The sequence below is a fragment of the Takifugu flavidus genome, chromosome 2 (assembly GCF_003711565.1).
Source record: "Takifugu flavidus isolate HTHZ2018 chromosome 2, ASM371156v2, whole genome shotgun sequence".
Taxonomy (NCBI): domain Eukaryota; kingdom Metazoa; phylum Chordata; class Actinopteri; order Tetraodontiformes; family Tetraodontidae; genus Takifugu; species Takifugu flavidus.
This window is the reverse complement of record NC_079521.1, coordinates 9,705,883-9,730,072: the sequence shown is the minus strand read 5'-3', so window position 1 is coordinate 9,730,072 and position 24,190 is coordinate 9,705,883. Positions and strand designations below refer to the sequence as shown.

Sequence of the window (24,190 nt, the reverse complement as noted above, 5' to 3'; positions counted from 1 at the left end):
ATGCAATTGCAATTCCAAGAGAGAAGACGAAGAAGAAATCACGGAAGTAGTGCTTCCAAACAGATTCCCGTTGGAAGAGTAAAACACAGAAGATCGCCCTCCTTGTCAAGTTAAATATTGAAATAACGGTTTTCTCGTAGAAAGATGGGCACTAGAGATGACGAATACGATTACTTGTTCAAAGGTAAAACAAAGTTTTTGGTCTGTATTATCAAATCTCGGCAGTTCTATTAGCCGACAGGCTAAACAGGCCAGCTGATTGACTGTCAGACTCCGCTACATTAGCCAACCTTTGTGCTCTTTCCTTTCGCTGTATTTTCTAAGAAATGTCAGCAAGATAATTCACTTCGTGTGGGATCAGATCGTTATACTCTGTAAACCGGAATTAGATTGATGTCAGGTTGTCAAATTCATTATTAATAAAGACGAGGTCTTTGTTGTTGGTTAGCTGTAAGTTGCTGTTAGCTTGTGTCAGTGGGCGCGGACCAGGCTGACGTCGGACACACCTAAACGTTAACCACGATCACATGTGAGCGCTATGACGACTCTTTTAAATGGACACCGGACATTTACATTCTCCCTTTAATCAGACAGCTGCTTAATAAAACTTGCATAGCCATGGAACTTGAAAACATCTACCATTAAACGCACTTGTGTCAAATTCATTTTTAGGGTAATTTTTTTTTAACCCCCGCCCTTCAAAAGTCACGAAACTGTTGTCCATCATTGCTGACCCACGCACTTATATTTAAATTGGTTAATACACCCCAAATCACTAACAGGTGCCTTTATAATCAAATGTAGTGATCTCCACTTGGACACAACATGACATAATTAATTTAAGGTGGAAGAGTAATCACCTATTTAACTGCTGTCATTTGCCTTAAGAAACAGTCCTTGTTTTAACAAATATGTTCTAACTGTTGTTGATGATTATATAGGAGCAGAGGGGTCCTAAATGTGTTAACGATCAGGAGGTATCAGGAACTGGAGGAGTGTGGCCATAAAAGAAAAGGACAATGTCCACCCATAGCTAAAGGGCTGTCATGTGTATTTCAGTGGTCCTCATTGGCGACTCGGGGGTGGGAAAAAGTAACCTGTTGTCCCGTTTCACCCGAAATGAGTTCAACCTGGAGAGTAAGAGCACCATCGGCGTCGAGTTCGCCACACGCAGCATCCAGGTGGATGGCAAGACGGTGAAAGCCCAGATCTGGGACACGGCTGGCCAGGAGCGCTACCGAGCCATCACATCAGCGTGAGTGAAGCCTCGCAGGCTAAACAGCTGCACTCAGCACAGATGAGCCGCTCTTGGACCCCAGCAGGCCTCTTTCTATCCCAGATGCAGCTTTATAATCTCTTCTCTCCGAATAGAAATGTGTCCAACAATGTGTTGGAATTGTTGCTGCGTGATTCTAACATTTTAACGACACGGTTCTGACGACATGTGGCTGCAGGTACTACCGCGGGGCCGTCGGAGCTCTCCTGGTCTACGACATCGCTAAACATTTAACCTACGAGAACGTGGAGCGATGGCTGAAGGAGCTGAGGGACCACGCTGACAGCAACATTGTCATCATGCTGGTGGGCAACAAGAGTGACCTGCGTCACCTGCGGGCCGTTCCCACCGATGAGGCCAGAGCTTTTGCTGGTGAGAATTTGGTTTTCATGCTATTCTTTTGTATTTATCTAACGAAAAGGAATGAATCGTCTGCTAATTAGCAGAGCTGACGTGGATCTATGAATCCGCTGGGAACAACTGTTGCTGTGAAAACTGACAACAAAAAGGACAGTTTATCAGTCTACATTTAATTCCAGCGCTCATTTGAGAGGTCAACATTGGCATGCTGGTTCCATAAACTTACAAATTCAAATTTAAAAAGATCTGATTTTAGTTTGGCTTAAACCTGCTGTTTATTTCCACCCTGCAGAAAAGAATGGTTTATCTTTTCTGGAGACGTCGGCTCTGGATTCCACAAACGTTGAAACGGCCTTCCAGACCATTCTGACAGGTCGGTGCCCCCAACACACACGCTCACACACACACACCACACACACACACACACACACACGCACACACACGCTCACACACACGCTCACACACACACACACACACGCTCACACACACGCTCACACACACACACACGCTCACACACACGCTCACACACACACACACACACACACTCACACACACGCACACGCTCACACTCACACACAGACAGAACACATCTTTGTAATGCACTGATTCTGAGCAGCGTATCATTCAGGAGCAGCAACCTTTATGATCACAGCTGAGTAGAGGGATCAATCAGAACTTTTACCCAAATTAACGATCAGTAAACACACTCCTGTGCGTTAATGGGATGTATTGCTTTATGGCTATAGTTTTTGCTTCACTGCAGGTTAAAGGGCCATAAAGCAGATTAAAAGGATCCCGGACACGCAAAGTTAAGCAGAATCAATGTTGAATCAATAAAACCTAGAGAGTAGAACAAGAAAACATGTCTTCTCTACTTATTTTTGGATAAAAACATCGTGATCGCAACTGTTTCACCAAAACACTTCTCCAGACTCGGTATCCATGGCAACCGCCAAAAGGCGCGACACTCTTTCTGGCTGTTTTAAGCTTTTCAGACCGCAAAAAAGTGCCCGTGTATAAAATTGTTAGGAAGGTTTTCTCTCCTGGACATGAACTGAATCCACTTCCTGTCTCAGAAATCTACCGCATCGTCTCACAGAAGCAGATGTCAGAGCGCCAGGAGAGTGACATGTCACCTAGCAACAACGTGGTCAACATCCAGGTGCAGCCCACCGAGAACAAACCAAAGATGCAGTGCTGTCAGAACATCTAGCCCCACCGCCAGCCTGCTGCTATGCCCCCCCCCCCGATACCACCCACCCCTTCTGCTCCAGCTCACCTCCCTGACTCCGCCCACCCAACCTCAGAAAACAGACTGCCTCTGTGTGGCGTGGACGGGTGACCCCCCACTCTTATCCACCTCACCACCCACCCCAGGTAAATACATCCCAGTCACCAAATGGCGTGACCCCCCCCCCCCTGTTCTGCAGGCATTTCACATCACGTTAGATTTCATGAGCTGCGCTGACGTCACACAAATGTCTTAAACTATGAATGTGATTCTTTTCTTCATGTGTCTGTTTGATCTGTTTTTTTATGATCTTTTGTCTTGTATCATAAATATTGGTAAATATGAATTGAAAGCACATTCTGAAGTGTTCTCCTTTGTTGTTTTAGGCTCCGCCCCCTCTAGTGCAATGTGCTGTTTTACGAACCTTTGTGGTGTTTGGAGCGATCGCTGTGAATACTTGTGATGCTTAGAAACTGTTTTGCCTTCTTGCTGAGAGGAAATGTTGCGTGCAAGAACGTGGCTTTGTTACCATGACGGCAGCTTGGCGACACAAGAAAAGGCGCCGCCTTGCATGTGACATATTCTGGTCTCTACTTGACATGTTCAGATGCAGTTGTGTCAACGAGGTGCCGCGTGAAGAGAAAACTTTTCCCATTAGCTGGACATTATGTATCCGTTCAACAATTTTACCAACTATGCAGAAATTAGCACAGCGGCTTCTATTAGCGCAGGACCAACGAAGGAAACTAGCAGAAGTCACTGGAGGCAGATTCTTACAGCAAACAGTTACAACGCTTGACTAGCATATTAGCATTAGCATGTGACCATGGAGCTTGAGAGGAATCAAAGGTTTAGATTTCATAAGCTGCACTGAACTAAAATTTATTAATCTAGTAAAGTGTTTTCTTGTTTAGATTTAGAGTTTTGTAGTAAATCAACAACTGGGACCTCTTCACAGATCACCAAGTTGATTTTCTTTTGTTTCTTTTGTTACGTTGGTGCCACCTTCTTTAAATCCGAATCATAATCGGCTGAATCAACTCCTTCAGGCCCGAACAGTTTACGTTCGGCTCACGATCAAAAGAAATTGAGGAAAATCATGATTTGGCTGTTCCTTTCAGTCGTGTGGAGATGTTGTGAAGCTCCAGGAATATTTGTCAGATTTCCATCAGGGTTTCCTGGCATATTGTTCCTTTAAGCTTCAGGCCGCCACGCCGCCTCGACCTCCATCCACCCGCCTACAGCTGCCATCGACCCGTAACCTTCCCCCTCCTTCAGTTTTCTTCTATTGCCCCATTACGTTTAACATATGTACACCGAGCTGCCTCTGATTCACAATGCGCCGCGTCGTGTCGCCTTACGTAGCCGACATCATCATTATGTCCAACAAAGTCCCCAGGTTCCATATGGGTCGGTGGCGTTTACTGTCACAGTCAATGTCTGAAGCTGATGTGCGTGGCGGTTCTGGACCCAGCGAGCCTGGCCGGAAGTGCCAGTGGTGTTTGTTATAACAGGCGGCGTCAGCCGAGTCTTTAGACTCGACTGTCCCGCTGGCAGCAACCAATTAATTTTTATTTGATCCTGTTTTGTTTACCTTCAGTTTTCTATTTGATTTTTTTTAACCTGTGGTTTGATTTTTCTTGTTTATTTGCATTATTAAAATGTACAACTGAGTAATTCCAGTTTAATCAGTCAGAGTGAAACTTAATCTAGAGAGATGCAGGGGGTGAAAATGAACGCTTTGTTTTGTACAGATTGATAAATTGTACAATTGTGTCAATATCTTAAGTTATCAGTTCATCTTAATAAAGCGCACCGGTCATTTACCTTTACTTTTGTTTATGGGTTTTTTGTGTGTGTGTGTGTGTACATGCTTGTCAGAAATACAGATTATTGCTCGGGATTAAAATTAATTGGCTGGAAACAGCCAATCGGAAAGATGAAACTGGGCTGAGCGTTCTAAAGTTAGATTTGTCTTCTTCGGGTAAGACAATTAAGCTCAGGCAGCGTTTGAAACCAGCGGCGTCGCCCTCTGCTGGAGATGCGGCAGAATGCATTATTGTGATGGATAAACGTCACCTGCGGTGGAATCAAACATGACATCACTCCCCTGAGCTAGGATAACTTTATTAAAAACCAGAAGAGCAACACTGAACGGCTACAGAACGTGTCGGGATCAAAAGTGAAGACGTACAAAAACGTTAAAATCAAAGCAATGGCGTAATAGTCGGAAAGCAAAACAAAAACGAAGATTCCATCTGACTGCCAGCAGGTTATCGTTGGCATCTACATTCATGTAAATACCTGCAAATATTTTCAGAATATATTCTTTATCAAAATTTAATTTTTTTTTCCTTTCAACTTTTAAGCAAAAAGTGGGTCAAATCATTTACACAACTTAGAAAATTGCTGTTTCTGATTGGTTCCCATGTTGACAGAGTCAGATAAAATCAGTGTTTTGTTTTTTTTTCCACCAAAGAAGAAATAAGCCTCTAACTATCATATTTGTAATAAACTTTAGCATGCATGAGTATTAAACTGGACAAAAAACATTTAGCGTCATTAGCATATACGAACTGTACAACCAGTACACATCTGGCTACAGAATATAGAAAAAAATACATTTTTTAGAGAAAAGATATCTTCATCAGTGTCGTTTCTTATCAGAGGTTTCAGTTTGCCCCGCCCACTCTGCTGTGATTGGCTGGTCATATGATTGGTTGGTATTCAAAAATAAAGATAAGTCACGTTAATTACATTTTATTTTAAGCTCTCACAGCCAATCACAGGGCAGGAGTGTCTAAGCCAATCAGAAGAGCCGGGCTGATCTGGACATATGTAAACAGGAAACAAGACAGACATGAAGAGACACACACCTAGAATCATATATTTTTTTAGCTTCTCTCATAAATGAATGCGCCTTGAAGACGTAGTTGATGGTCAATTTAAATTGTTTCAAAATTCTGCATTTGACATTTGATGAAAGAAATTTGAGAAAATGTTTTAAAACTGATATGAACGTAATCAAAATCACGATAAGTCTGAAAAACCTAGATGGCTCAGAGTTTCACAATAAAAGTGTGAATGCTGGGATAATTTATGGTTGTAGGTCGGCTCTGATGCACGTGGCCCCGCGATACACACACACACACGCACACGCACACGCACGCACACACACACACACACACACACGTCTGTCATCTGAATGCCCCACCCACACCCACGTCACTGTCTAGGGTGAACTGGGAGGACTGGTCCAGTTTGGGAGTTTGGGGGGGGCGATCTAAAGCAGCGAGCTGGTGGGGCTGCCGGGCAGAGTGGGGGTCTGGCTGTGGGAGGGGCTGGCTCGTACCGGCAGCACGTCATAGTGACACGGAATGTGGCTGTTCCTGGGCAGGTCATATGGGTTCTGGCCGTAACCGGGGAGTCCGGGGATCGCCACGGCAACAACACCCTGGACAATACTGACAGTCGGCTCTGGGAAAGAGAATGACATCACTGTTGGCGTGGTTACACCATCAACATGGTGATGACAGAGAGGCTGGTTATACTGGGAGAGAGTAAATGAACTGGTTATACTGGGAGAGAGAGGGTGAATGAACTGGTTGTACTGGGACAGAGAGGGTGAATGAACTGGTTGTACTGGGACAGACAGGTTAAAATGGACTGGTTAAACTGGGACAAAGAGGGTGAATGAATTGGTTATACTGGGACAGAGGGTGAATGAACTGGTTGTACTGGGACAGAGAGGGTGAACGAACTGGTTGTACTGGAAACATTGAAATGTCCTGTAAACTGAAACGTACCCACGTCATAGATGTTCTTGCTGGGCGTGGCGCCAGTGGCAGCCGGCGTGGCGATGACGGCGGGGGAGCAGTGCGTCATGTGCTCGTGATGAGCAGGCGACTTCATCTCCACGTAGCTGCTCTCGGAGTGTTTGCACATCGTGGGGGGGTCGTTGATGGTGGCGTATGGATTCTCACTGTTGAGGGAGCAGGTGCTGGACAAGGACCCCTTGGTGTAATCTACAAATACACACAACACGTGCATCAGTTACCATGGTGACCAACTTTGAGAACTTACAAATGTCATGAAGTATCCAAGAAAACCGCACAGTCAGGCACAAATATAAGACTTCAAACTTTGTGGTAAACTTTCATTTGTTTCAAAGACATGACCGACAACAGAGGTGACACCAAATGAACAGCAGGTAAAAATCGTCATTCGGTTAATGAGGAGAAGTTCCTGGGGAAGGATTGGGAGTGGCGGGGGTCAGAGCAGGAGAAGACCACCCCCCCCCAGCGGAGAGAGGGAAACACAGATAGGAGAGATTCATCATCCTGCAGAAAAACAAACACAGATCAGCCATCAATTTCATCTGCAGCAGCAAAAACAACCGGCCCAGTAGGGGGCAGCAGAGAGGCGCCGTCATGAAATCTGTGCTGAAGTATGACAAAGTATGATAAAGTATCACATAAATGTCTACACTGCATCTACTCACGCAATTTAAATAGAGTTATGAACTAATTATTCATAAAAAAATGATATTTTAAAAAAAGTATTGGTGATAATATTAGATTTTCTGAGGTCTGAAATGCAGAACAGGTGGTTGAGGGAGTGTTGAAGAGACAGGATTGGTCAGCAGAGGTGACACACTGACCTCTGTAATGTGGCTCCACGTGGTAGCTGAACCTCCGGTCGATGCAGTACACACCTGAGCCGGAAAAGAGAACAGGAAGCTCAGAAAAACATGGAAGAGCAGGACTCTGTTACCAGATTAGAGTTTAAACATTTGATGCAAAGAGTCACGTGATGTGGGGGTTTCAACATATGGTCAAAGTGTCTCCAGAGGATTTTCCTCTCTTTTTGACTCCCACATAACTGCTTCCTCCTGGCTCCTTATTCAAATAAATCGCCATTTTCTGCCACAACTCTCGCCTTTCGTCTGTCTCGCTGTACGTGCGTATGCAGCATCTGGGCAGCATCTAACCTGACCCCTGACCTCTGACCTGAACGCTAACCCTGGTGGACCCGGAGAGACACATCCACACACTGGCACAACAGTCACAAGCAAGACGAGAGGACGCCACGACTGACCCAGGTCGCCGAGGTTACAGTAGGCCCCCCACTCTGGAGCGCTGTTCCTGTGGCGCTTCTTCACCTTCACCTGGAGGAAACACCGCGGGCGACACGTCAGAACCCGCATTTTAAAAATGGCTGACTGAACACGTTTTTGTTCAGGAAACTCTTTCGGATTCCAGAGATGTTGGCGCCCACCTTGGCGGGGTTCTTCTTGTCGGGTTTGGCGTAATGTGCAGAGTAGGAGCACGGCCCCAGGGTCCGGTAGCTGGGGTTGGAGAAACATCCCGCTCCGGCGCTGTTACTGGGAGAAGACTCTGCCGAGGACAGCAGGCCAGTGCGCTGCAGCCCTGCCGCCGCCACAGCACATCGGCACACGTTCTCAGACACAAATGAACTCCCTGACGCACAGCAGCCAGGTTATAACAGTACAGATGCAGAAGTGAGAAAATCCCCTCCGGTTCCACTACAAGTCTCCCTGCTGCTGTACGAGAGGAGGGGGGAAAAAACCCGAGCGGACGTTAACGTGGCGGTGGCGGCCTCACCTGACAGCGAGTAGTCGGTGGAGTTGATGTGCAGGGCCGGCGTGTAGGTGACGCTCGGCACGGGGTGGCCTTTCTCCCTCTGTCGGTACCGGAACCAGATGACCAGACTGAGCATGATCAAAATGAGCAGCAGCAGGAAGATGATGCCCAGGACGGCGCCCGCAGAGTGGCGCTCTGACGCCAGAGCCGGGCTGATCTTGGTGTAAGGGTTCAGCTCCTCCATCATGAGAGCAGCTGTGGAGGGACACAGGTGTGACTGCGCGCTGACCTCAGCTGTGTTCAGGTGGGGGGAGGTGCCGTTACCCTGGTCACAGCGGATTCCCTTGAAGCCGATGCTGCAGTAACACGTCCCCGTCACGTAGTCGCACGTGGCGTTGTTCATACACTCGCACAGCTGCTGGCAGCCGTAACCAAAAGTGCCCGATGGACATTCTGGAGGCGGAGCAACAAATGCATCAAGGAACATACAGAAAGATCTCAGGCAGACACAGACGTGTTGAGGAAACACTCACTGAGTTCGCAGCTCTGCCCGATGAAGCCCGTCCTGCAGGAGCACTGGCCGCTGATGTGGTCGCAGTCGGCGCCGTTCTGGCAGCGGCACACCTCGGCACAGTGGGCGCCGTGGAACCCGGTCGGACAACCTGAGGATGGAAACAGGCTATGCAGCTTTTCAGGCAGATCGGAATTCACTGAGGAGGTGAAGAGATGCCATGTCCTCATGTTTCTGCAGAAACTTTTCCTCAGTACAGAAACAAATTTAGGGGGATGCTTTACAGGGATGTTGGATAAAACTAACATTATTTCAGTTACTTGCTGCCAGTGTAAAAACACCTCAAAACATAAATCATATTAAGACTGTGCAATACTCAATTCTTGCCACTAGAGGGAAACAAATGCGCTGTAACAACCTGCAAATCCAATCTCATTCCATCCCAAGTCGCCATATTGGAGATGCTCCAATATGAGAGGAAATACTCCAATATGGCCATGAAAACAAAGCGCACGCAGCGAAGTACATCCCGAACATCTTTGTGGAAAATTATGAATTATTGCCAGGTTTTTGGTAGTACCAATCGGTCAGACCGTGAAAAAGATTAGGAGTGTTATGGACTGCCCAAAGTTATTACAAATCAGGGAAAACAATTCCAAAAGTCACCAGAGTCAGCTGTGAAAATAGCAAAGAACTTGTGTAAGTTGTGGTATGACAAGGACATTGCATTGGCCAGGACATTAGAATGAAGCAGCAGTCCATTCCATGATGCAGGGGTCAAGGTCACGGACTGTGGCGCAAGTGCCCAAGAAATCAGGCCAAGGTAGAGTGTCCCTCACCAGCCTCTGGGTGACCCTCCACCAGCAGCAGGATTGGAGATTGAACTTATAAATTGGACTTAACTTGGGGACCAAGATGTGTTTTGTTGCCCTGTGATGTTAACAAAAAAGGAGGTATTGTGGAACCAACCTGGAATCTATTTTCCTTGAATATAAGTTGTAATACTGCTAAGGGTTATCTTGGATTTGTCGGAGTTGAAGGCCGCAGTGTTGAACCAGGAGAGTGAGGGGAACTTTACCTCCCCCGATGTTCACATGCTGAGACTTCAGAGCAAAGGTGACACTAAATAAAAGTCTGATGTTGTTTTATTTGTGTCTGCAGGTTTACTGAAGGGTGGACATTTTACAACAGAGAGAACCAAACATCTGTGGGTGAAGTGCCGTAATCCGCCACTAGAGGGAGCTGACAGTATATAAAACAGCGCTGCAGGAGTCACTACTGTTTCTGTGCGTTTGTGTGTGTGTGTGTGTGTGTGTGTGTGTGTGTGTGCTTTGCTACATACAAGTCCACATGTGCTACTGTCTTGGGATTACTGTCATGTTGAATCAGGAAGTTGCGCTGCTGCGGTTTTAACAGGTTTGATCAAAAATGCTGGCAGTATGGATGGTGTTCCAGACCTGCCACAGACAAATCTATAGCTTCCTTCACGCTGTATTGAACCGAGGAGCCTGCGTGTCACCGTGGTGATGAACGATCTGGCTCTGATCTTGGAGTTTTATCGGCGGTTCCAAACTTGCTGATTGTTGGAAATAAATGTAGAGTGGTACCGGCAAACGCTGTTGACAAACACCACCTGTGTGTTTTGTTCTTGTGTGTGTGTGTGTGTTTCTGTGACATACGTTGTGTACAGTAGCGCCCCGTCCATCCAGGGCTGCAGCTACAGTCTCCGTCTGTGGCGCTGCACTGGGCTCCGTTGTGACAGTTACATGTGTGGATGCAGTCTGGACCCCAGGACCCCTGAGGGCACGCTGCCACACACACACACACACACACACACCACACACACACACACACACACACACACACACACACACATACACAGTTAGGATGACACCGTTCCGCCGACAGCCTGAGGCCGTGCTCAGTGTGATCGTAGGTGCTCTGTTCAGTGTTGGAGGATTAAAGTGTGTGATGTGAAACTGTGATATTTGGAAATGGGCCGCAGTGGGGGAGGGGCCTTACGTCTGGAGCAGTCGGTCCCGATCCAGCCTGGGTAACACTGGCAGGAACCATCGATGGGGTTACAGGTACTGTTGTTGGTGCACAGGCAGGCCTCGGCACACGCTTTACCAAACTTTCCGGTGGGACACACTGTGGACACACACACAGTCATACAGGTCACATGGGGCCGGCCACGCCCACGGACCAATCAGACCACGCCCACACACCAACGGGCCACGCCCACACAAACACCATCTTTTGATGCTCTGATGGAGCAGCCAAATGAAGAAACCTCAGTTGGACCTTTAACGCGATCAGCGTCTCGGCTCGGATCCATATATTTAACAATCGTGCTGACGGTTTCTCTGAATCAGCAGCTGGAGGATGTTTGTACAAAGTTAGTTTCAAGTTAATTATTTTAGGGAAATGTGCTCAAGGCTGTAATATTTTCCTATTTAACTAAAGAGGTTAAACTGATAAAACACTGAGCTCGGATCCAAACGCCAGTAATCATCTTCTCGGGCTCTTTCTGTAATTATTCCTCAATCATAACAATAATAAACACAAACAAAGTGAGTTTAACTCCTCTGAACTGTGTCCATCATCCTGTGATGGATTATCCACGACTCTTTAAGCACTCGTGAGAACAAATGCTCACCCGGGTGGAAATGAAAACGTGTGCAAACATCCAGCTTCCATCAACCTGTAATTACAAATCCAGGAGTTCGACTGGCGTTTAATCCTGGTCGAACCTTCTCTAAACCTGGAGTCCTTGATGCATGTGTGAGGGGTGTCACCCAGGAATGCTGATGACCATGTAACCCCCCCCCCCCCCCGGGGTCTTCCTGCTTTCAGATTTATTAAAGCCGGCCCATCAGCGCCGCTCAGAGCTGCAGCGGCCAGCAGAATGGCTGATGGAGGACGGGCCGAGGCCGCCTTCATGTTTAATGACGATGAATATTTCACATCTTTCTGCACCGACTCAGAACCTGAGTGAGTGACAGACCACAACATCTGTCCTGCAGCTGTCAGCCTGGCAGTTATCCACCGAAAAAGGTTTCAGCCACTCAACGTCAAGAGAAATTCAGTAAAAAAAAACCAAAACACAAAGTGTAATCTCAGAAAGCAAACTAGTGAAGAGAGAACACTGGTGGACGGAAGCAGGAAGAAAGAGTCGTCCTCCGGGCGGTTGGAGCGAGCGACCGGTCCGCTGACCTTGATTACAGAGAGAGCCGAAGAAGCCGGAGAGGCACTCGCAGTGGCCGCTGATGTGGTGGCACGCTCCGTCGCTGTGGAGGCACCGGGGACACGACTGGCTGCAGCGCTGGCCAAAGAAACCAGGAGAACAGGCTAAATAAACACACACACACACACACACACACACACACACACACACACACACACACACACACACACACACGGCAATTACTTATCGGTTCTGACGAAGGCTGTTTGTTTTTTTGGTCTCAGTTCAGGCCGAGGTCATCACACCTTTACTGTATGAATAACTGAATGACTCAACGTTTGGGTGCGTTTGTTTGTGTGGTTGTGACGGCCCTTCTTTACCCCGTCTGCAGTTGGTGCCGCGGTAGCCCGGAGGGCAGACGCAGGTTCCGTCCTCCAGGGAGCAGGAGCCTCCGTTCTCGCAGGTGCAGCTGTAGGAACAGTTGGGCCCCCAGCGTCCATCGGGGCAGACGCTGTCACAGTGGACGCCTGCACACAGACGGGTGGAGACGCGTGAGACAAAGACGCGGACCTCGCCGGCTCCGCTCCCGACTTTAATCGGGTCAAACCGACTTCTCTCCGCTCCACTTGAGAAGAGAAACGAGAGGATGATGCACAAAGAGCGAGGAACCAGTTTGATGAGGAGAGGAAGAAGATCTGAACTCGGCGACTGTGATCCGCTCACACATGCAAAGGTGAGATCACACAAACCCAAACAGTCGCAGACACAGAGGGAGGACGGGGGAGGACGGGGGAGGACGGGGGAGGACGGCGGTAATCTGCAGCTTCAGAACTGTGTCGTAAGCATCAAAGCTCCATGTTTCCGCTCCTCTGAGGCACACAGGTCCACTCTGCACCAGGCAGGACGCTGCCACTCGGACAGGAAGTGTCCCTTGGCCGTTTCCTACAGAGACTATTAGCCTACACATGCGCCCACCGCGTCAGATTATATGAACAAATGTGACAAAAAAGAGATTTCTGCCCTTTAATGAGCTCAAGTGTCTGTTTCTTTCATCAGCCTTGCGTGTGTGTGTGTGTGTGTGTGTGTGTGCGTGTGCTGACTGGATCAGAACCTCTCGAGCTCACAGGGGACATAAAACCCAGATTACATTAATGATTGTCTGTGTGAGTAATCTTCTAAACACATGAAAACAGACAGAATCGGAACATGCTGCCGCATCTGCGGCTCTTCTCAACGTTCCTCCGACAGGAACCATGACAGAAGCTTTTATTATTCACCATTTCGCCTAAATTAATCAAACGGATTCCACCCGAGCAGGAGTGGAACACCTGCGTCCAGGGTGGTTTCTCAGCTCCACCTTGGAGCACCAAGACCGGAACACAAAAGATCTGCGCCGGTGTCACGTTCGGACCGGTAGACGTGTTCCAAACGAGCCCCTAGCGCCAACTTGGCGAGCTCATCGGTCTTCAGGGTTTTGGCTTGTTGGGTTCGTTTCCTTTTGATCCGTTTTCTTTGATTTCCTGTCATCCTTCGGTATTTAAATGTGAAAGTGCTCCAAATGTTCTCGACCCGGGGTCCCGAACTCCCATCAGACTCCATCAGACTTTCCTCCCTTCCAGGTGAGTCCAAACTTTGTTGGTCGGGATATTGAAGGTTCTCAGCGTGTGGGTTCATTAGTGGCTCTCCCCTCTGGCGCTCCGACCCCGACGCCCCCTCCATATTCATGGGCTCTCGTATCGATTATTGCTGATCACGACTGCAGTGACAGATGATTAGCAGGCGGCGTTAGCGAACGTCAGCGTGAAACAAAAAACCTCGGAGCCACGGTGGGAGACAGAAGAGAGGAGAGGCAGAACCTCCCGGACGAACTGGACCGCATCACCTGGAGGCCCCCCGCGGTGCTGAAATATTGATCACAGCCGGACTGTCGGACTCACTTTTGCAATTGTGCGTGTGAGGTGCTGTCCCGTCGATACGTGGCGCTGATTCGGAATTTTTAAGGCGCCGCCTACTTCCTCAGGTTCAGGGCTGACGCGGCCCAAAGAAGTCCAGAAAAGGGCGTTTCGTTTCCATGGCACCCCAAACCCGTCCTACATTCCCCAGGTGTGTGTGTGTGTGTGTGATGATTTAATGGTTTTGCTTGACCAACTCCAACACCATTCCTCACCTGTCCAACCAGCCAGGCAGCGACACAAGCCCGTCACCGGATCGCAGCCGTCGGCGTTGACGCAGTCGCATCTTTCTCTGCAGTCCAGCCCGTACGACCCGTCCTGCCAGCACACACATGTAAGAACGCAGGAAGAAGCCTGGTGTGACAGCAGGTGTCCGTCAGCGGGTGGGCGTGGCCTCTGCTCCTGCCCATCCCACTGGAAACGTCTGCTAGCCTGCTAGGCTACAGTGGCTACAGGGCCTGAGACAAGCCCAGGACGTTGGTACTCGTACTCACAGGACACGAGACGTCGCAGTACTCGTCCCGCCAGCCCGCCGAGCAGGTGCAGGTACCGTTGGCCGGGTCACAGGCGGCTCCGTTGGCGCACTGACACGTCTGGTTGCAGCTGAGTCCCCAGGTGCCGCTGGAGCAGGGGATGGAGCAGTCCACGCCCTGCCACCCTGGACCCAGACCCCCAGTCAGAGCTTCCATGTGAGGTAAATGCTCATTTTTAACCGTTATTTCTTTGGACCAGAGGATCAACGTTCAGAACGTGGATCACTCAGCAGAACTAGAGGATCATCAGATCGTTTCATGCTGTGAAAACGTAACCCTGCTCGTTTAGGCTGTTGCTAACTGCTGAGGAAACCGAGGGTTTTCTACAGCGCCGCTGACTCTCTGCTGTTGAAAGCAACAGAACTTCCTGCTAAAACCTCAGGTCCCAACCTTCTCTGCAGAAACAGAATCCGTCCAGGTGCGAGCAGGCGATCTCATGGAGGCAGGAACACGAAGACGTGCAGTTGATCCCGTAAAGACCGGGGGGGCAGCTGATGGAACAGTCATCGCCCTGGAGAGAGAGGACAGCTTTCAGCTAAAACAAAGTTGGGTAAACAAGCGCGTGCATTAGAGGAGAGGATCCCTGCTGAGAATCCTGATGCCAGCGTGGGTCCGATCAATACAGGATATGGTCAGAACACAACTTGGCATTAACCTTATTCCATTATCACGCTGTGAGAGGAACTTCCCCAGAAAGAGAGCCGCCATTGATCAGGACCTTCAGCTTATAAACTGTGCTAATTAAAGCTTCTGCTTCCAACCTGCTGCCTTTAAATCGCTATTAATCTAATATTCACAAAGCCAAATGTGCACGGACGGAAGGAAAGAGGCCTTATTAAAAAGTTGGTGGATTAAAGACTTTTTTTAACCAAAAACTTCAGGGAATAAGGTGTGTGGGTTCACTCAGCCGGGAAAGAGTGACTTCCAGAGCCGTAAACATGCTGGAATCCTGACGATTATGGCTCGTTTCTGAACACCTGAGGCTCCACCACACACTTCCTCAACTATGTTCCATAATGAGAAAATCCCTCCTGGCTTTTAGAGAATGTTCCACTATGGAGGAATCGGAGCCTCCTATACTGCAGCCAGCCAGCAGGGGGTCCGGGGACGGTACCCCTCAGTGGTTCCACTCCGGATTCACGTTAATTTACTGCAGTTTGACTTTAGAACTTAGAAGAACTTAAACTGCGAGTCTGGAAACCAGCTGATCCGAAGCTTCGGTATGTTTTATTTATGAGGAAACTGTTTCCAGAATGAAGCTGCGGATCAATGATTTTGATCACAAGCAAGCAAAAGACGTAATTACACAAACTTGTTTTTGTACGTTTGAATGAATAAACATCAGTAAATACCGTCACAAATTATAAGTGTGGATATCGATTTCGAACGGGAGCCAATTTCGACCTGAGATCCAAACGTTGGAATTAATCAAACCGGAGAAAATTCAGCGTAAAATCTCTCATCTTCTGTCCAACTCTTTTGCTTTTGCCATCAAAGGAGGGATTGTTCTCTCCTTGATCATCGCACCAGGTTTTGAGGGTTTTGACCCTGGAATCTGTCGCGTATCCAGCCAGCTTCCAGAGCGCCGCGTTTCCACGGCAACATAAATTGAGCCGAAATCAATAAAAGTGGCCTGGGAGTCGCATCCGTCTGGGTTTAGCTGCTCCGAAGCAGGCGCACATCCATCTGGGCCGCTCGGCCCCGCTTTCATGAGCTGAAAATCCTCCAAGTCTTCTGTCCAATTATCAAAGTTGCCGTCAGCTCTTCACCTCCTCATCATCGCTCAGCCGCTGGGATCCGTCCCCGCGCATCAATTTTACATTTCACCTTAACCCCAAAAGTCTAATGCGATTCAGAAACTGCGGGGACGCGGCGTCGCCAGATCAGAGCCGGATCTGCTCTCTGCTCCTGTTTGCTGAGGAACACACAGATTCTACACATTCAGCTCAAATGTCCATTAATTTCACCCGGATTTTAAAGCCTAATTGTCCCTCTGGTGGCGCTGGTGTGCCAGCGCGGCCAGGCAGGATACATTGTTCCATGAGGGATCGTATATCTTCTTGGACAAAACCCCCGACGCAGAAAAGAAAACCCTTTTCTCTGTATAAATCCTGACCCAGAAAAGACGAGGCCGCCCTCACAGGCGTTAGCGCCACACCCGCTCCTGTTGTGCGCCCTGATTACTGCTAACACCAGCGGCCCTTTGCTGAGTCGGCACTCTCCAGTCTGACCCACATCCTGGTGGTTCTGCACCTGCTTTACCTTCAGCTGAAGCTGCAGAGTCAACAGCAGCTCCTAAATTGTCCCAGAGAACAAAGGGCGCAGAATCGCCCTTTTATGGGACAGCTCTGGCATTTGGCACCAAGCAACCGACACAACAGCACCGACACAACAGCACCGACACAACAACACCGACACAACAACTCCGACACACAAACTCCGACACAACAACACGACACAACAGCACCGACACCACAACAACCAACAACACCGACACAACAACACCGACAACAACAGCACCGACACAACAACACCGACACAACAACACCGACACAACAACACCGACACAACAGCATCGACACAACAACACAGACACCAAAACACAGACACAACAACACTGACACAACAACACCGACACAACAACACCGACACACCAGCACCGACACAACAGCACCGACACAACAACACTGACACAACAGCACCGACACAACAACACCGACACAACAACACCGACACAACAACACCGACACAATAACACCGACACAACACATCGACACAACAGCACCGACACAACAGCACCGACACAACAGCACCGACACAACAACACCGACACAACAACACCGACACAACAGCACCGACACAACAACACCGACACAACAGCACCGACACAACAACACCGGCACAACAACACAGACACCAAAACACAGACACAACAACACCGACACACAACACCGACACAATAACACCGACACAATAACACGGACACCAAAACACAGACACAACAACACCGACACAACACAACAACACCGACACAACAACACGGACACAATAACACCGACACAATAACACCGACACCAAAACACAGACACAACAACACCGACACAACAACACGGACACAATAACACGACACAATAACACCGACAACGCTGTCGAACTTCCATCTTCATCGTCTGCTGCCCAATTTGGAAACGGTGGAACTTTAATTTATTTAGCGTGCTGCCATGGCAACCACAGAATCCATGCACAGATGCACGGATCTTTTTCAGGATTTTAAACCAGCAGGTTTGGTTGTGTAGTTCGTGAGGGGGGGGGGGGGGGGTGTAAAACGTTCCCTTGTGTCTGGGGGGGCCCCCTGTCACCCACCCGGCAGCCCCGGAACTTACCAGATATCCGGGAGCGCACAGACAAGCTCCCGTCACGCCGTCGCAGTCCGCTCCGTTGGTGCAGGAGCAAATGTCTCTGCAGCCCTCGCCATGGTAACCAGCGGGACAGGTCTCGTTACAGAAGAGGCCCGTCCACCCGGCGGCGCAGGAGCACTCCCCCGACAGAGGGTGACAGCTGAGGCGGGCGGAGACAGAACGGGTCATGCACGAAACACAGGTGACCCGCGCAGAGGCGGATCTACGACGGGATGGAACGGCGTACCTGAGCGTGTTCTCCATCCTGCAGGGGCAGTATTTGTCACACAGGAGGCCGTACTGGCCCGCGGGGCAGAACCGGTCCTCGCAGCTCGGCCCTTTGAAGCCGTCGTTGCACAGACACGCCCCGTTGATGTGGTAGCACTTGGCCCCGTTCTGACAGTCACACTTGTGGGCGCACTGGGGCCCGTAGGTGCCCACGGGACACTCGTCCTGGCACCTGGTGGGAAACAGGAGAGGAAGAAGTCACCTGCACATCACCTGTTGGAGTCTCTGGAGGACCAACTGGAACCAGTTCACTGGTAGCTGGGTCCAGTCTCAGGAACTGACAGGTCAGCAGCACTGAGAACCAACAGGAACCAGACCAACAGGAACCAGACCAACAGGACCCAGACCAAGAGGAACCAGACCAGCAGGAACCAGACCAACAGGAACCAGACCAACACAGAACCAGACCAACATGGAACCAGACCAACAGGAACCAGACCAACAGGACCCAGACCAACAGGACCCAGACCAAGAGGAACCAGACCAGCAGGAACCAGACCAATAGGAACCAGACCAACATGGAACCAGACCAACATGGAACCAGACCAAGAGGAACCAGACCAACAGGATCTAGACCAACATGGAACCAGACCAACACAGAACCAGACCAACAGGAACCAGACCAACAGGACCCAGACCAACAGGACCCAGACCAACAGGACCCAGACCAACAGGATTTCCATCAACGCCAGTAAAATCAGGTTGGAATTAATTCCATCAAACAGTTTAAACCAAGTCTCTAAAACTAATTTCCAACAGGATGGTATCTCCAGGTTTGTGGAGATACCATGAAAAGTTTAATTGTTTAGCAGGAAATGTTGTTAATTAGAGGATTCTGTTGGGTTTTCATGAAGCAGAGATTCAAACTCACAGGTTTTATTCAAATGGAGAAAAAAAAGCAGCTAAAAAGATTCCGGAGAAACTTATGAAATTCATCTATTCATGTGTTGGGTTAAAGTCGAGAGATTACCATGACCTCTAAATGCTCGCAGATGTCAGACGCTAGCGTTTCTGTTTTCCTCTGATTTCTATCTTTCTTAATCCCTCTTCTATGTCTCCAGTTTGTGTTTTCTGGAGCCGAATCTGTTCCAAACACCGTTTGGGAGTCCAGGTTTTGGGATCACTCTGCCACCGCTGGATCATTTAAGATCACGTCAACAGTCCAGAGATCGTTCTCCCGCCACACCCACGCCGCTAACACGTTAGCAGGCTGCGGCTAATCGTTCCACCAAAGTTCAGGCCGGCGCTCTGCCTCCATCCGTCTCCACCCGTCCCACAGATGAGCGCATTAAGAAGGAGACAAATCACTGGGTTAGCATGTGTGAGTGGACTTCTGCCTGGTGTCACGTCTAAATCACGCCGGAATCTTCTGGACTCTAATCTGGACTAATTCCATTAGAACGCAGACGGGCGGCGGGAGAGCTCGATATGGGAATTACTCCACGTGGGATAATTCACCTGTCGCAGCTGCAATGAATGGAGGCAATTTGGCTCATCGGCGGAGGACGGATGGAGATGGACAAAGATAGACGGGACAAAGAAGACGGACAGAGTGAGAGGAGAGACGGATCCGGCCGGAGGGAGGAGAAGTTTAGACAAGACAATTAATGACAAAGATACCGAGAAAACAGGTTTGAAATGTAAAAACCAGCACTTGGCGCTGTGGTCGTTAAAGTCGGTACGTTTCAGAAAGCGTTTAAGCTAATTCGCGCGGAAAGTGAAATTAGCATTTCGCTACAGCAGTCAGGGTTAGAGTTTGGGGTGTGTTACCATGACAACGCGGTTGTTTTGCCTCTTTAACTAAAGTGAGCTTAGAGTTGGTCCACGTTTGTTAGCCACCGGCAGGCAGGGGGCGCTGTTTCCTGCTTTCTGTGTATTTTATAGAACATTTTATCGAGCTTCTCTCTAATTAAACCCTTTTAAACTCTGGGTGACTAATTTATGCAATATTTTACCTTTAGACTTCCTGGAATTCTCGTCCCCGGGCTGAACTCCTATCTAACTCCCCGAGGGCTCCCCTGATATTTGAGGCAATATCGGCGATACCGTACCTCTCCCCGATGTAGCCGGCGGTGCACTGGCACTGCCCGCTGATGTGGTCGCACAGCCCGCCGTTCCGGCACGTGCACTCCTGCGAGCAGTTGATCCCGAACGATCCGAACGGACACGGCTGAGCGCAGACGGGACCCTGAGAACAGACGCCACATCCAATATGTAAAACGTGTCTGAGGATGAGCGGGGTGTCGCCATAGCAACCGTATCTCAGACCAAAAGAGCAAACACAAAGAGTTGTTGTTTTTTTTAACAGCTTCTCCCTTTTAAATGAAGGAGGAATTTAATTAGCTTTGACTATAATTGGCAGATTTGAATCAATCCCAGCACGTTTGTGATTTTAAAGTGTGGGGGGGGGGGTATTGGACAACCCCCCCCCTCCCTTTCTGTCAATAACCACTCAACAATCAATAATCCAGAAGCAGAAGTAGGCAGAATCTCAACAGGCGGAGGTGGGAGTGGGGGTGGGCAGGGACGTACCACCCAGCCGGCGGGGCAGGAGCACTCCCCGGTCACGTGATGGCACGTTCCACCGTTCTGGCAGGGGCAGCGCTGCTCACACTGGGGGCCGTGCTTCCCCGGAGGACACGGTTCCTCGCAGCTGGAGGACAAAAGAACACGGTCAGCAGAACATGTCAGGCTGAGGAGGATCTACTTTTCTGCTCACAAAGCTCCGGTGTATCCAGGGGCGCACACGCACTCCCCCGTCTGGTGATGGCAGGTGGCGCCGTTGAGGCACTGGCACTCCAGGAGGCAGTCCTTGCCGAAGAGGCCGGTGTCGCAGGGCTCCTCGCACCGCCAGCCCTGGAAGCCGTCGGTGCAGACGCAGGCGCCGGTGATGGGGTTGCATTTGGCCCCGTTGCGACACTGACACTTGTTGCTGCAGTGGGGCCCCCAGAAGTCGTTCTCGCAGCCTAAACGGAAGGAGGAGCCGACGTTGAAACAGTGGCTAAATGAGTCACGAGGTCAGGAAGCTATGTGGTCGCTACGGTAACCGTCAACAGAGGCGAGATAAGAACAGCGAGCCTACAGAATCACACCTAACAGAGCCGAACCGTGGCGACGACATCGACAATGACATGTTCCACAAAGATCAAAGAAACCAGATGAAACATCAAAGCATCCCCGGCAGACTGTTTCATTACCAACATGCAAACAAATTCCAAAAATGATAAACGCCCCTTTTAATGTGTGATGTTAGCCCCGGCTGTTAGCGCTGCGACGCTAGCCCGCCCAGATGCTCCTCCCACTCTGACAAATGAGCCGACTCTCAGGAAAGTAGGAACCGTCATCCCTCCACACTTGTCTCAGACTATCAAAACAACAACACAGAAGAAACCAGCACAAACAGGCTGCTCGTGATGGATGCGGCCCGGCCCGAGCTGCAGAAAAGCGTTTAGCATTTTAATTCTGTCGACGGCTGCATCCAGAGTTCTGCTGAACAAAGTGTAACGAGCCCGGAACAATAAATCAGGTTCCAGAGGAGCGTTGTTAGCAAACAGGAGCGCCGCTGCTGCGAGGCGACGTTGATAAAGGCTCTATTATCGCCCTGATCTGTGTATCAGGCTGGAATAAAGGGAAGAACCCAGAACTTCTGGACGTTAGCCTCAGGACGCATGTGTGCGCGCGTGTGTGTGTGTGTGTGTGTGTGTGTGTGTGTGTGTGTGTGTGTGGGGGGGCTTTCAGAACTTTCTTGCCTAAATGTGGGTGGTGATTTCACAGATATTAAAGTGTTGAATGTTTGATAAGTCCTGTGGTCGACAGAACTGGGAGATAAATCAGCTTCCTCTCCGTCTCGCTCTAATGTACTCTTTTTTTTCCGCCCCCCCACGTCTCTCCTCCTACTCACCCCTCACAAAGAGGGGGGGTCTCTTTATTTCTCTTAACTAGCAGCCAGCACAGTCAAATCCTTTCTCCTCTCTCAGCCTCAATTATTCAACAGCAAAGAGTCCAAATCAAGTGACTAATGACTTTGATCAAGAGGAGCTCGCTGGCTCTAAGCAGAACTTTCTGCTCTAATTTAAGAGCTGCGTTAGAGGAACGTTCCTCACACGTTCTTCCTCCAGACGAAGCCACAGAACTTGCTCACCTGTTTCCCAGTACCATCTGGTTCCCGCCAGAGTGGACGGAGAACCTGGGAACGTCCTCTGTCTTTATGGAAGCAGCTCATTAAGGGATGGACCGCCTTCCATAAAATAATGAAATAAATGTTGAAGCAGCAATTGAGTCCAGAAACTGAGCAGACTGAAATGCAAATGATGAAACCTTTTATTAAAAAAAAAAAATTGAGCTGTTAATTGGGGGAATCAAATAAAACCTCCTACGCAGAAGAACGAGAAGGTTCCGATGGCTGAGCTTTCATGGTAGAATAACGACCGACTGCACGTCAGCGCTAACTGAGCGGGAGCAGCAGAACTGCTGCAGAAGGTGATTAAGTAGCTTTCATAAAGTCTGATGATAGAACTGGAATGATTTAGGTCAGGCGGTGGCACTTGTGGAGCTCCTACAACCAGCTACATCACAACCAGTCCAACACTAAAGCAGAGGTGGACACGGTCTCAGGACACTGTCTCTGTCCAGGGGGAGTCCGGCTGTAGCTACAGACACAAAACTGAAACAGCTAACATAGAGTAGCCTGCTACATGGTAGATATGAGCTAACAGAATAGCTCTCCCATCAGCTAGCTGTGGTACGTGTAAGCTAGCAGTGAGACGTTAGCGCAAATGCTGGCTAACTGTGCTAGTTGGTAGACAGCTGTAACCAAACTCAAAGAAGCTTTTGGATGAGAAGCAAAACGTTTTCAGACAAAAGAACAGAAACCCTAATGGCAACACTGAAGGCTACGCTAGCTGGCGTTTCTCTTATTGCGGGTAATTGTGTTTGCTAGTGCTACGGCCATTCAAAGACCATTACTTTGGTAGTAATGACGGCACACATAGACGTTAATGCGAGAAGCCTCCATCCCAGACACCAAACGTTTCAACCTGAGCGCTGCGATTAGCTGCTGCATGCTAACGTGATTGTGTCTGAGGCTAGGTATTCCACAAATGGCTGATGGATGTCGTCATTAAACCTTCTGCTGCCCCCATTTCAAAGTGCCGTTTCCCGTCACAAACGTTCATAAAGGAAACAACCTGAAGGGCTCTAACTGTAACACTTCATCGCCACAACATTAATGCGACTGTAATAAGGCTTCATTAGTCACGATGGGAGGAGCCGAGCGGCCCCTGCCGGGGACGCAGCTACGCCTCCATGAACCCTGAAGACCAACGTCCTCCTGATCAGACCTGATCAGGACAAACAATCAATAAAGCTGCGTTCACACACGTCTGTTCACACCAGGCAGCAAATCAGAGGCACCGACTTCACTGCTGTACTCAAATATTGATTAAGGGAATCAGTTATTAATCGAAGAAACTCAGAGGTGAAAAGAGGAAGCGGCACGTTGGGAACATGGCGAAGAGGCTGCGCGTGATCGACGACTTGAAGGGGGGGGGGGGGGGGGAGACCCTGCCAATAATGGAGGAGAGTGCTGAGCAGAGCAGAACCAGAGCAGCACAACTGTTGATCTATGGAGCACAAACTGCAACCATTTGTCTACGTTCTGCTTTGCTGATCACCGAGGGAGTGTGTGTGTGTGTGTGTGTGTGTGTGTGTGTGGTCCAGCTAAGAATGAGGGATGGAGAGGTGGTGGTGTTGGGAGGTATAAAGGTGAACGTGTTTGTGAAGACAAGAGCTGTGTGTGTTTTTGTATTTGCTATATGTTGGGTTGTCAAAATCCTCATTCTACTATCGAAGT

The 24,190-nt window shown here is 49.2% G+C and overlaps 2 protein-coding genes across 4 annotated transcripts in view; one reads left to right on the top strand and one right to left on the bottom strand.

Annotated features, from left to right (window-relative positions):
- The first annotated feature begins 17 nt into the window (after positions 1 to 17).
- Positions 18 to 4,699, top strand: rab11a (RAB11a, member RAS oncogene family). The gene is made up of 5 exons (XM_057021110.1): positions 18 to 184; positions 1,060 to 1,255; positions 1,455 to 1,648; positions 1,929 to 2,009; positions 2,713 to 4,699. The coding sequence occupies exons 1-5, from the start codon at positions 145 to 147 to the stop codon at positions 2,847 to 2,849; spliced, it is 648 nt and encodes a 215-aa protein (XP_056877090.1). The 5' UTR covers positions 18 to 144; the 3' UTR covers positions 2,850 to 4,699.
- A 274-nt stretch (positions 4,700 to 4,973) lies between these two features.
- LOC130518443 (multiple epidermal growth factor-like domains protein 11) overlaps positions 4,974 to 24,190 on the bottom strand; it is a 49,711-nt gene continuing 30,494 nt past the window's right edge. The window contains exons 7-26 of one of the 3 annotated variants that reach the window (XM_057021057.1): positions 21,059 to 21,305; positions 20,872 to 20,992; positions 20,391 to 20,527; positions 18,299 to 18,511; positions 18,037 to 18,211; positions 15,044 to 15,164; positions 14,615 to 14,778; positions 14,336 to 14,438; positions 12,549 to 12,695; positions 12,198 to 12,332; positions 11,004 to 11,132; positions 10,661 to 10,789; positions 9,004 to 9,132; positions 8,795 to 8,923; positions 8,492 to 8,725; positions 8,145 to 8,296; positions 7,965 to 8,034; positions 7,528 to 7,581; positions 6,674 to 6,892; positions 4,974 to 6,344 (exon numbers count right to left, since the gene is read on the bottom strand). In XM_057021057.1, the coding sequence (XP_056877037.1) occupies positions 6,151 to 6,344; positions 6,674 to 6,892; positions 7,528 to 7,581; positions 7,965 to 8,034; positions 8,145 to 8,296; positions 8,492 to 8,725; positions 8,795 to 8,923; positions 9,004 to 9,132; positions 10,661 to 10,789; positions 11,004 to 11,132; positions 12,198 to 12,332; positions 12,549 to 12,695; positions 14,336 to 14,438; positions 14,615 to 14,778; positions 15,044 to 15,164; positions 18,037 to 18,211; positions 18,299 to 18,511; positions 20,391 to 20,527; positions 20,872 to 20,992; positions 21,059 to 21,305 (3,002 nt within the window). In that variant the 3' untranslated portion in view covers positions 4,974 to 6,150. Of the gene's footprint in view, positions 6,345 to 6,673; positions 7,208 to 7,527; positions 7,582 to 7,964; positions 8,035 to 8,144; positions 8,297 to 8,491; positions 8,726 to 8,794; positions 8,924 to 9,003; positions 9,133 to 10,660; positions 10,790 to 11,003; positions 11,133 to 12,197; positions 12,333 to 12,548; positions 12,696 to 14,335; positions 14,439 to 14,614; positions 14,779 to 15,043; positions 15,165 to 18,036; positions 18,212 to 18,298; positions 18,512 to 20,390; positions 20,528 to 20,871; positions 20,993 to 21,058; positions 21,306 to 24,190 lie in introns of those variants that run through there. The other 2 variants (XM_057021075.1, XM_057021066.1) reach the window with 2 other exon arrangements.

Bases quoted from the DNA above. Each gene is read 5' to 3' on its own strand.
- rab11a (XM_057021110.1), top strand. From the start codon at position 145: ATGGGCACTAGAGATGACGAATACGATTACTTGTTCAAAG. The intron at 1,256-1,454 runs GTGAGTGAAGCC...ATGTGGCTGCAG, and splicing joins TACCGAGCCATCACATCAGC to GTACTACCGCGGGGCCGTCG. The intron at 2,010-2,712 runs GTCGGTGCCCCC...TTCCTGTCTCAG, and splicing joins CTTCCAGACCATTCTGACAG to AAATCTACCGCATCGTCTCA.